This window comes from Choloepus didactylus, chromosome 1 (genome assembly GCF_015220235.1).
Source record: "Choloepus didactylus isolate mChoDid1 chromosome 1, mChoDid1.pri, whole genome shotgun sequence".
Taxonomy (NCBI): Eukaryota; Metazoa; Chordata; class Mammalia; order Pilosa; family Megalonychidae; genus Choloepus; species Choloepus didactylus.
This window is the reverse complement of record NC_051307.1, coordinates 91,423,598-91,436,329: the sequence shown is the minus strand read 5'-3', so window position 1 is coordinate 91,436,329 and position 12,732 is coordinate 91,423,598. Positions and strand designations below refer to the sequence as shown.

Here is a 12,732-nt window from a genome sequence, read left to right as displayed (position 1 = left end):
CTTTGAAGACCATAAACTGGGAATCTACTTGCAACTCACTCAGTGATCCAAGAGCAGACAAAGAAAGGTCCCCTTGTATCAGGCAGGAAGGCAGCCAAGAAACCATGGGCTATCAACATGTCATGCTCCACAAAATACCAGAGCCACAGCCCTGTCTCCCCGACCCTGCCATACACACATACCCACACACATAAACATACCACCACCACTGACAGCTTCTCACCTGAGCCACCTCTTCAAAGTCATCATGCCTCTTCTGTAGGGCCCGGGCTCGATGCAGGGACTTTCCAACCCCAGTGTGTTTGCTGAGAAAGGCCTCCCCATGGTTTTCAATCCAGTCCAACACCTGGTCAGAGAAGAAGGCAGAAACAATGACTTCCCAGAAGAAGGAAACACTTTGGAGCCTCTGTAACAACATGTGCAACTGCTGGAATCAGACAGCAGCAGTCCCAGAGGAAATGTTTAGTCTGCTGTGTCCCTTTACATGCATATAAGAGACCTCATTACTGTCATTGGCAATATAATGGTCTCACCCTTACCTAAATTCAGCTCATTCTCCTTGGTCTCCAGAATATCCTCCATTACCTTTTCTGTTTTCTTAGCCTTAATTAGTCCATTATTTTCAGCAAGCTGCCCAGACCACCAGGCAGAGTTTAACCCCCTCACTACCTCTACCCCAACCACACTGGAAGGACATTTGGTAGCATCAGCCGGGGCAGCTCGTTGGCTTTCACCACTCATCCTTCAGTCCATCACAGAGCACTCCCAGCAGTAGTCACCTGTCACCGGGCTCCTGTCTCACTGTGCCCCTTCTTAATCTCGGAAGTAAAGCCCAGAGGAGTCAGTCCCCAAACACACGCTCGAGGTGAGCCTCAGGCCCCTCCCCTCCTCTGCCCGCCAATCAACACAGAAGCACCATCGTGCAATCTTTCATGAATGCTTTGGAATCTGTGACAGACTTGCCTACAATTTTTTTTTTTTTTTTTATTTAGTTCTGGGCAGTGATGTGTGACCTACTTGTCTGGCAATGTTTTCATGAATTTTATTTATTGGTTTTTATCTCTAGCTTTAAGAATACTGGTTATTCCAAAGCAAACTGGTTAAGAGGAATGCTTTTCACCCACTAGTTCACAAATATTTAGCTTTTGCACTCCCTGGGGGTGATTTCACAACCCCTAAACTTATTTTTTAAAAAGCAATTTGTTTTCTTTTTAAATTACTTTGCTTTTTTAAAAATGCCAATTCATTTTCAGGTAGTGACACAATGTACTTAATTAGCTACGCCTTTACCTCCTAAAACATATTTATTTCATATTTGAGAAGCTTTAAAGTAGTTTAAACCTCACTTATATTGCTCTGTGATAATTATATTTCCACCATTTAGCCCATCTTCTGTCATTAGAATTGAATCCGTGGAGGAAAACATTTGCAGTCTCAAAAAGGATTCAGGGACTGTGGGAGTCAATTTAACAAACAGAAAAACAAATAATTAAGGAAGTGAACAAAATTATTTAATAACACATAAAAATTGAAAAAGTACCCAAGAATAGATAAACTTAATATATGATGTATCAATAAAAATGTCAATTTCTGATTCTTTTGTTTCAGTCAGTCATTTAGAGCTATCATTGCTTGATGCACAGATTTCGACCACATGATCCCTTGACCCTGACTCCATAACCCCCCAACTCTGGGAATGCAATCCAGCTTCCTGTGTAAACTTCGCACAGCAGAGAAGGGTACTTCTGATTTATCTGACAATGACATTACACACCGTATATTAATATGCAGCATTGGAATCTGCATATCCACCAATTTCTGTTGAGTCCAGTTAATATGAGCCCTCAGAATCTGAACACCACCGGCTGAAGAATAAACTGAGTTTCTAGCCAAACCCTGGACCCTATCTAACTGCAAGCATCTACTGAAGCACCACCTATTCACTTCCTCCCCTTTTGTTTCTTTCATTTGTGAGATTATATTTAACATACTCAACTACCAATTATAGTCAGGATAGTACAGGATGATAGTTACTTATACCTATTGATGGCTTTGAATTGGTATTTAAGTGTTCCCAACACTGGAGATTTTATCCTTTTCGTTTTGTCTGAGGAGTCCTTGGGCAGCAGGGAAACGTGTGTGGTCTGAATATTCACACAATCAACCACGTATTTATAGACTTTATTGTTCCCTAGTGCCAGGTACTAGAGCAGCTCTGGGGGTGCAGCAGTAATGTGGCCCTGACCCCAGGAACTCAGTCTATGGAGATAACAGTCACTAAACACAAAGTCACACCAGTCATGATGAATTATGATGGTGAAAAGTGCCAACAGTCAGGTGCGCCCTAACTGGGGACTCAGGGAAGGCCTCTCTGAAAAGGCGAGGGTTAGCTAACACCTCAGGGACAGGAGGACTTAACGATGTTAGTACTTGAAGAGACCAGCATAGCTTCAGTGGAGAGTAAGTAGAAGGATGCCAGGAAACAGGTCCAGAAAAGGCAAGAACCAGACGGTGCTGAGCCCTGATGTGCCATGTTAAAGATTCCAGCGTCCATCCTAACAGCCACTGAAGGGTTTTAAGGAGGAGAAAGATTGCATTTAAAAACAATTGCTCTGATTCTTTATGAAGAGTCAATTGGAGGAGGAAGGCAAAAGTAGAAATGGGAAAACAGGAGGCCACTGCAGAAAGAAATCCCTGTAAGAGGTGATGGGACTCAGACAATAGCAGTGTCCATGGAGAGACATATGGAAATAATATTTAGGGAGAGAATTGACGGGATTTGGTGATTAGACATGGGGGTGAGGGGTGACGGAGAGACAAGCGTCATGTCTGATCCCCAGGGGAGTGGCTTGAATAACTGGGTGGAAGGTGGAACTAGTTACCAATACAGAAGCAAGTGAGTTACAAGACGGGTTGCACAGAGATGACAGATTTTTCTTAAGTATTTTATTTCCATCCTCACACACTGTGCCTTTGGAAAGTGACAGTTGTGTCCCTAAAATTGAGTGGGAAGTAGGACCCAGTGGTACTTGTCAATCTGATTTCGGCAAGATGTGCTGTTCTAGTTTGCTAATGCTGCCAGAATGCAAAACACTAGAGATGGATTGGTTTTTATAAAAGGGGGTTTATTTGGTCACACAGTTACGGTCTTAAGGTCATAAAGTGCCCAAGGTAACACATCAGCAATCGGGTACCTTCACTGGAGGATGGCCAATGGTGTCCGGAAAACCTCTGTTAGCTGGGAAGGCACGTGGCTGGCGTCCGCTCCAAAGTTCTGGTTTCAAAATGGCTTTCTCCCAGGACGTTCCTCTCTAGGCTGCAGTTTCTCAAAAATGTCGCTATTAGTTGCTCTTGGGGTATTTGTCCTCTCTTAGCTTCTCTGGAGCAAGAGTCTGCTTTCAACAGCCATCTTCAAAATGTTTCATCTGCAGCTCCTGTGCTTTCTTCAAAATGTCCCTCTTGGCTATAGCTCCTCTTCAAAACATCACTCACAGCTGCACTGAGTCCCTCTGCCCATCAGCTCATTTATATGGCTCCACTAATCAAGGCCCACCCAATGGGCGGGCCAACACTCCATGGAAATTATCCAATTAGAGTCATCACCCACAGCTGGGTGGGGCACATCTCCAAAGAAACACTCAAAAGAAATCTAATCAACACTGATAACGTCTGTCCACACAAGATTACATCAAAGATAATGGCGTTTGGGGGACACAATACATTCAAACTGGCACATGTGCCTTTAGTTTCAAAGAAGTATTTTATACCCTAAGGTTTAAAAATAAATTCTAAATTTTCAAACTAGCTGGATCCTAATAATAATAATAAAAACTTAGGGACACCAAGTCCATTCAAAAATGCAACCTTAGACTTAAATGAAATTAACCCATGCATTTTCAAAGGGGATTTTCAATGTGGTAAAGTTCTTGGAGGGCTCCTTAACTGAACACACAAAGTCCTTTGTGGCCAGGCCCTGCCCCCTTCTCCAACACTTCCTCCATAAGTTGCTGCCTCACCCCGCAGCACCCAACAAGCTCCTTCTGCCACCTGGATTTTGCTCTCACCATTGTTACCTTCACTTGAAGTACCCATATCCCGTTCCTTCCTGTACACACTTCCCAAGCTATCACTTACTCATTCTTTAAGCTTCCCCTCAAAATCATTGAGTTTGGAAAGGCTTCACTCTTTACCGACCCACCCTGGCTGGGGTGTGTATCACTCTTCTCTGATCTTATTCATACCATGATTATTGCTCACAAACCTTTTTCCCCCACTAGACTCCAACCTCCTTGAGAGCAGGTACAGTAATCTGTAATCCCAGGTACTTATCACAGAGTAGTTTCTAAATAAATGTTTGTTTAATTGAACTGAACTCAACTTGAATGGATCCCTACAACAGGCTCCTTTGAAGTGAATGTCTCCAGCTCCATCCTCCCCTTGTAACTTAACTGTCTTAGCATCACTCACAGTCTGCATTCAAAGTTCTCTCTCTGTCCCTCCCTCTCCACTGTGCAACCTGGTATGTAGTTCCTACGGGAATGAAAGGAATGAGAGTTTTCACCACTGTCTCCTGCCCTTACCTCTCTCCCTGACCACACAGCATCTCTGCTGGCACCTCACACATAGGAGACACTCAGTCAATGTTCATAGCCGTGAGCTGCCAGATGCAAACATGGCTGCAGCTCCTGCCCTACTCGGCTTGGGAGAAGTTGAACCAGCCAGTTCAGGGAGAGGTCTGATCTTCGCCCTGTCGTTGGGACTCCTTGCCTCTACAGCAGGCAGGCCGTCTTGTAAACAGTTTGTAAAGCTTTTTCTCCTTTCTCATGGCCCAACTTTCAACCAGAAATTAGTTCTTTCCCACAACAGCCTTTTCCAAGAGAGATACATCCTGAACCTGATTTGTGAGCCGATTATGCATAATTCCCTAATCACCCCCTTTCTTCCTCATCTAATTGTGTTTATTCCAATCAGCATACAATCAAGACAGAGCTCTTTCATAGGAGACAGTCCTTTCTAGCTGCTAAGGAGATGGGAAAAAGTCCTTATGAAGACAGCTACTGATATCCTACAAACAGTGGCCATGAATGCAATAGAGTTAATGGGAGAAAATTAAGGGCCTAGTTGCTTTCTGTTCCGCAACACTATGACAGAATCTTAGTGCTAGAAGAAACCTTCAGGATCATCCTGCCAAGTGCAGGAGACCCCTCCACTGGAGACAGCCATCTTTAGGACAAAGTTATAAGTCTAAGCTCTAAAATGTTTGAGATTTGTGAAGTATCATTAAAATGTGGCACCATCACATTTTATCATCATCATCATCATAAGTCACAGACACCATCCTAGTGGTCAAGAGAAACTTGGACTTTTGTGCTGGTTTGGATTTCTTGTGCCCCTCCAAAAGACATGTTTTAATCCAATCTTGTGGGATATTTGGATTAGGTTGTTTCCATGGAGATGTGACCCACCCAACTATAGATGATAACTCTGATTAGATATTTCCATGGAGGGGTGGCCCCACCCACTCAGCGCAGGTCTTGATTAGTTTACTGGAGCCCTATAAGAGCTCAGACAGAAGGAGCTCGGTGCTGCAGCCAAGAGAGACATTTTGGAGATGGCCATAGAAAATAGACTTTTGCTAGCCGAGAGTTTGCCTGGGAGAAACTAAGGAAGCACCCCCAGACACCTAGAGCGAAACGTCCTGGGAGAGCTGTTTTGAAACCAGAACGTCGGAGCAGACACTAGCCATGTGCCTGTGCCTTCCCAGATGACAGAGGTTTTCCAGACTCCATCAGTGTTCTTCAGTGAAGGTACCCTATTGTTGATACCTTTATCTGGGACACTTTCATGGCCTTAGGGCTATAATTTGTAACCAAATAAACCCCCTTTATAAAAGCCAATCCATTTCTGGTATTTTGCATAATGGCAGCATTAGCAAACTGGAACAACTTTCATCTCAGTTCTGCCCCCAATCAGCTGTGATCCCGGATGTGTGCCTCCCCATCTCTGGAACTCACTGCCTCAAATGGGGATGCTGGGTTAGACAATCTCCCTAACTATTTCATGATTGCATTATTTGGAGAATACAGCAGCTTCCCTCCTTGGCACATGAGATTCTGGTGACAAAGAAGGAAATTAGAATCTGTAGAGGGTCTACTCTTTGTCAAGCACTAGACCAGGGCACAGAGCACATCAGCTCATCTATGTTATTTGAATGAATCCTCACCACAGTCCTGGGAGGTGAGAGTTATTATCCCCATGTTTGGATGAAGAAAATGATGCTCAGAGAGTTTAACATGCTTGAGCTCACACAGCTGGCAGGTAATGAGCCAGGATTCAAATCCACATTGTTCTGGCTGCAAGACTACCATGTAACTCCCAGACCCCATTCAAGTTTTGCCAACTGTCCCAACAATGACCTTTAGAACAAAAGAATGCAGTTCAGATGCACATGCTGCACTTAATTGTCATGTCTCTTTAGTTCCCTTCAATCTGGAATAGTTCTAGCTAGATGAAATAGATGGTCTAATACAGCATCCTCATTTGAGGCAGTGAGGGGAAGGGGAAGGTACACACCCATGGATGGTTAGGGGCAGAGCTGGGATGAAAACCCATCCTCTTGACTTATAAGATGCTGCCTTGACTTCCACATGTGATACTTTTAATGATCACAGGCCTATTACTTTGTATAATGTCCCTCAATTGGGGTTTGTCTTATGTTTCCTCAACATTAGAATCAGATTATGTAACTTTGGCAGGAATATCACACAAGTGGGGTCTCCCTATTGCTTCCTATCAAGTGGGATACAAGCTCAGTTTGTCCCATACTGGTGATGTTAATTTTGATCAATCACCTCCTGATTAAGGTGGTATCTACCAACCTTCACTGTAAAAGTTACTGTTGTTCTCTTTGCAATTTATAAGCATTTGGGGAAGATACTTGAGGCCATGTATGTTGTGGATGCCATGATGTGCCATCCAGCCCCCCTTTCAGGAATAAAAGAACTTTTACCACAAATGCTGGGAGTGCCCCTGGCAGACAGCCCTCAGCTGCCAGTCTCCTTTGGGAATTACCCTTGGGTAGAGAGAGCTGCTTTTCCCCATTCTAGGGGGCCTGCATACAATGACTGACAGACGCCAGTATAGAAAGGACCAGTCCTCTCTCCCCAACTTAGGACAGCTCTGAATGGTCAGGGTTGGCTGAAGATACCCTTGAGATGACATTGCAGCTGGACTTTGCTTTCTGTCCAATCCTGATTCTTTCCCTTCCCTCCACAGGGATTGACCCAGAAGCACTTCATAATAAATCTCCTTTGACTCTCCCCCTGTGCAGTCACCCTCCTTACCCTGTTGGGGCTCTGGCCCTCTAAAGTGACCTCCCACTCCTTCCATGGATGCCCTTCTCACTCTACCCTCTGCATACTGCAGCCCGGGTCTCACATGGGGACCTCCCTAACCCATTCAGTCTCTATACCCTATGCCCAGCCACCCTCTTATATAGAAGCTCTGCTCACCCTGCTTGGGCAGCTCCAGCAGGTTGCCCATTGACAAGGACTCTCTCCTCACCCTGCACTGGACCATCTTTCCAGGAGGACCTGCCCACGGAAAGCCATCCTCAGCCCGTCAGAGCTCTGGCATCCCTGGGCCACTGCAGCTCTCCTGCCCTGTGTAGATGACTACCTTGCTCGGCCCCACTTAAGAAACATTTCCTCATCAGCTCCTTGGACACTATGCTTATGGGGACTTCCTCCTGGCTCACTGATCTCCCTTCCAGTCTTCTTTTCTGAATCCTCCTTACCTGCCAAATCTCTAAATTTTGGAATATACCAGAGCCCCTTCTTTCTATTTTCTCTTACTTACTAGCTGATCTTATCCAACTCCATGGCTCTAAATACCACCAATATGCTGATAATTTCTATATTCACAGTTCCAGCCCCAATTTCTCTCCTGAGATCTAAACTTACCTATACAACTGCCTACTGTTCCTCTCCAAGTCGATATCTAATTGGGCATCTCAAACTTCACATGTTAAAAGCAGAAATCTTGATTTCCTTCAGCACCTTCACCCTGCCTCCTCTCCTGGTTTTTCCCATCCTCAGCAAAAAATACTACAGTTCACCTAACATCTTAGCCCTACCAAGAGTCTTATTTACTCTTTCTCACACTTGATTTCCACCACACCACCACCTGAGTCCAAGCACCATCTTTTTTCATTTACCAGAGTAGACACTAAACAGTCTCCCTCCTTCTACTCTTGCCATCCCCTCTATCGCCACACAGTGGCCACACCTACTTTTTAATGTAAATAGGATCACAACGTTCCCCTTATTAAGACCTTACGATTGTTTACCATCTCACTTAGAAAGTCCAAATTCCCTCCTTGGCCAAAAGGTCTTCCATGCTGTGGACCCAGCCCATTTCTTCAAGCCCACTTCTTAGCCCATCTCCTTCACTCTCTATTCACCCACACTGGCCCTCTCTCCTATTTCTGTGACTGTACCTCGTTGGTTCTGTTCTCAGGGACTTTGCAGGTTCCATTCCAGGTGCCAGGGACCTCTCCCTAAACATATTCCCACGGCTTATTCATGCAGCTCCCTGCTCAGATGCTGCCAGCTATCACTATTATTGTATTATGTATTCGTTTGTTTGTTTTAAATATGGAATGCTTTGCAAATTTGCATGTCATCGTGTTAATCTTCTCTGTATTGTTCCAATTTTAGTACATGTGCTGCTGAAGTGAAAATAATTTATTTGTTTTTGATGATGTTTTACCTCTATCCCCTGAATATAAGCTCCATAGGGCAGGTGCTTTGTTTTGCTCATTGCTGTATTCTCAAAGAGCATTTGCTGAGTAATGAACTCAACGAATCTGATTTGAGAACTTCTTTGTATGATTAAGGGTAAACACCATTAAAGGAAATGGAGAAGCTTTGAAAACACAAGTAGAATCAGAATCCTAACCCTCAGATTCCTTTGTGAGGCTCTCTCTGATAAATCATATTTATGTAATAGGTTATTAATTTTGTGTCATAATTTTATCCACAGTAAAAGAAGCAAGAGGTGATGTTTTAAGTAAACCGAAGAATCACACACACACACACCCCTCAACTCCTCTGCCCTCCACGAGTTAGAAAGCCATTATTTTGAGGTGAACGAAGGAGAGTTTGCTTACATGCCATCAGGTGTCTGCAACATGTTTTGGTCTGTAAAAGACACAACACACCACAGTCAATCAAATTATTATTTTGTCTCTTCGTAAAGCACACTGAACATTAGTTCCGAAGGGTAACAGCTCATAATATGCCAGTACCACTCAGCTCCCCATCAGGCTGCAAAGGAAGCACAGGCAGGCACCACTGGAAATGCCCAATTACCAGCAACTCATTTTCTGTCTGCTCTTTGGAACAAGCATGATCAAAATGAATGTCTTACTACGCCCGGAGAAGCCACCCGATTTCTGAGAGGGCTCAGCTGAAACTCATTAGCAGGTGAGCTCCTTTCCCCTGACAGATCCCACGCTGGTGGACGCTGGCTAAGAGACCCTAAGTCCTCCTTAGCTCCGTTTTCTCCCTTCCTCCATCCCACTCCCCACTCCCCCTCCCACCGCCCCCCCCCCCCGTCAGCCCCACACCTGTCCTTCCCAACAGAGCTGAGGCTGAGGGGAAGACTGGGACTGGTCTTCATGCCGGAAGCAGAGGGGTATGAGAAATCCATGAAATTCCCAGGCAGGAAGGAGCTGAGCATCCCAGAGGTACTAAACTCCTTCACCGACTGCAGAGGCTAGGGAATAAATGGACAGGACTGGAACTCCAGACCCTTCAGTACCAGCCTCCTACTACCGTGAGAGGGATGGAATGCTACTTCTAAGACCCGTGACACCAAAGAGGCCCTTGGAATGTTTCCCTATCTTCACTTCAACCAGAAAGCAACCCTAACAAGCAGGACTGCTTCCCTCTCTCCTACAATTCAGCTCAGCCTCAACCCCGATCTCTTCCTGGCCATTCACCATGCACAAACATCTGATTGAATACAATCTGAATGACTGGATTATCATCATCACAAAACCTTAACTGAGATCTTGGGCAAGTTGATTAACCTCTCTACACCTCAATTTCCTCATCGGTAAAATGGAGACCCAAGTATCACCTGCCTCACAGTGTTGGGAAAATTAAATAAGAAAATGCATGTGAAGGGATTAGAACACCAGAGCTTTGATAGGCACATTTAACCACAGTAATGAAATCTCAGAGTTGGACTCCAACCATCCCTCTGATGCTTAAATCCTCTCCACAATACACCCACCAAGTAACCAGTCTAATTTTGAAGATGGTCCCCTTGCATGCATTCCCTGATCTAAAGGGGTGTACAATATGCCCAAGCATCTTCCTTCTTAGACCCTTTAATCCTCCCTTCTTTTAGGAGGACTTAGTTCCTAGACCCATCATCATTCTGGTCACTTTTTCTTTTTTTTTAATAACTAATCATTCTGTATGTAATCCAAAGTGCTCACTTTTATTATACAAAGCTGTCAGTTGGATTATACAATGCCAAAAATAGTTTAGTATGATTAAGGAGCTATAGTCACTATAGCCAGTAAAAGATTGAATATCTGGAGTTAAAAAAAATTACTCTTAAATCCCTTTCAGACATTCTTTGGCAGGTAAGAGCTAACATAGTAAAAGCTATAATGTCCCATAGAAGGCGCCAGAGAAACTGAGAGAAGTAGGTTAGATTCATTTGCAGTACAGGAAATATGGGCTTTAATATTAATACATTCATTCAGAATGGAAAGCCCCTGAGCCAGATAAATTCTGCCATCACTGCCTCTCACTAGCTCACCTTACCCGACTACTGTGGTCAAGACATTGTTTTTAAAGGAAGGCAGAGGACCCTCAAACATGTCACTGCAACCACTGCCCCGACCAAGACCACTCCCAACCCCCTACCAGTCTTCTCTGTCACTACTGCTGCCAGGACAGAGAGTGACTCCCTCTTCTCTGGGCTCTGGCTAAAACTTACTTCTCTGCTTTGTGGCCTTTCCCAGGAACACCACCCTTCCATCTCCTATGTTAATGCTCTAACCCAGGACAAATCTCACTCCAGTCACAGGGAACTGTCCCTGCTCTGACTCCACCAGCTCATTGTGGTTTTGCTTCTTTGGCCCTGAGCATGGACAGCTGTGTGTCGTTAATATATCCTTAGGTGTATACGTCTTCTCTGGAGGGCAGAGACCTCAAACTCCTAGCACAGGGCCTTTCACCCAGTAGGTGTTCCAAAACACTTTATAGACTAATTCTGGCAAAAAAGACCCAAATGAGGGGAAAGGAAGAAAGGGAGGTAGAGATGGCCTGAGCAGGACACTCTGAAACAGTTACTCTAACTAAAAATGCAATGGAATTTGCATCTCCCAGAAAGATCAAGAATTTAATTACTCTTTGTTCTTCTCACCACAAAGCTAGGCCTATCTGGGCTTGGAAGTAGTCCCTTTACGTACATAGGAAGCCAGGAGTTAGGGGAGAATAAGACAGTGGAGTATTTTTTTGGCTACTGCTCAGACCTGTCTTGCCTTTAGCTGTAAAAATAATAGTCCTAATAATTATTCCAAAGCAGTATTATGGTAGCCTTGCCCTTTCTTCTGCTCAATGAATTGAAATTCCAGTTTTACCCTTAGATATTAATTTCCATTGTCCTTCAGCCCAGCAGTGAAAAGAGAATACAGAGGGATGAAGTATCAGGCCAAATCTGGCTGCAGATGTTTAAATGGAATCTCTTTTCCACTGTTGTCTATCTTTGGTTTCTATCTTTCTGCTTTACTCTGGTTCTGGATGCTTAAAGGACAAATTATTCCTACTGGGGTGAAGGCTGGCAATGGGGCAAGGAATCAGACAAGCAGAGGTGCTAGCTTTCCCTCCCGCTCTCCCCTACTCCCTCTCCCTTTCTCCCTTCCCTACCAGGAGCCAAGGGCTGTTTCTCTTCTGTTTCCCCAGCTTCCTCTTTCTCCTCCCATCCCACTCATGTCTGTTTCTCTGTTCTCTTTCTGTCCTTTTCTCTCCTTGCACTGCCTGTTCCTCTCCCTCTCCCTCCCTCCCTCTTATTTTGAAGTGTGTGTATGTGTCTGTCTGTCTGTCATGTGCCGCCTTGCCTGTCTCCTCATTCTCTTTCTCTATTTCCCTGGTTCCACTCTTGTGTGGCCTTTCTGGACTGGGAGTCAGAAGACCTAGCTTCTGGTCCTGGCACTACCATACACTAGCTGTGTGGTTATGGCCAAGTCACTTTACATCCCCGGACCTCAATTTTCCTTACCTGTATTGTAGGTTAACTAGATGCCCTTTCAGATCCTTGATAGCTCTGAGATTTTATAATGGAATGAAATGGAAGTCACAGGCCCACAAAACAGTTGCTGTTGGTACAAGATCATGCTGGAGTCCCTCAACAGCACAAGCACCAGGGGGCGCCCGAGTACAACTCAAAAAGGATGCAGCTAAGCTGCCTTGTTAGTTATTTGCTAAACACTGAGGATTTACCAAGCACCCTATTTGTGTTCTCATTCAGTCCTATGAGATAGGTGCTACAATCATCATTCATGTTTTAGAGGTGAAGAAACTGAAGCACCACAAGGTGAAGAGACTTGCCCAAAGTCACACAGCCAGGATGTATCAGAGCAGGATGTAAACTCAGGCTATCTGACTTCAATTGGTATTGCCCCAGCCACTGAGGCTCACTCCCACTTAGGCT

At 44.6% G+C, this 12,732-nt stretch overlaps 1 protein-coding gene and 1 pseudogene across 19 annotated transcripts in view; both read right to left on the bottom strand.

Annotated features, from left to right (window-relative positions):
* Positions 1-12,732, bottom strand: part of KALRN (kalirin RhoGEF kinase) — a 749,960-nt gene that overhangs the window by 414,113 nt on the left and 323,115 nt on the right. For all 19 annotated transcript variants that reach the window (XM_037837128.1, XM_037837181.1, XM_037837192.1 and 16 more), the window contains exon 10: positions 224-346. In XM_037837128.1, the coding sequence (XP_037693056.1) occupies positions 224-346 (123 nt within the window). The remainder of the gene's footprint in view (positions 1-223; positions 347-12,732) is intronic.
* Positions 8,649-8,739, bottom strand: LOC119510553 (annotated as a pseudogene).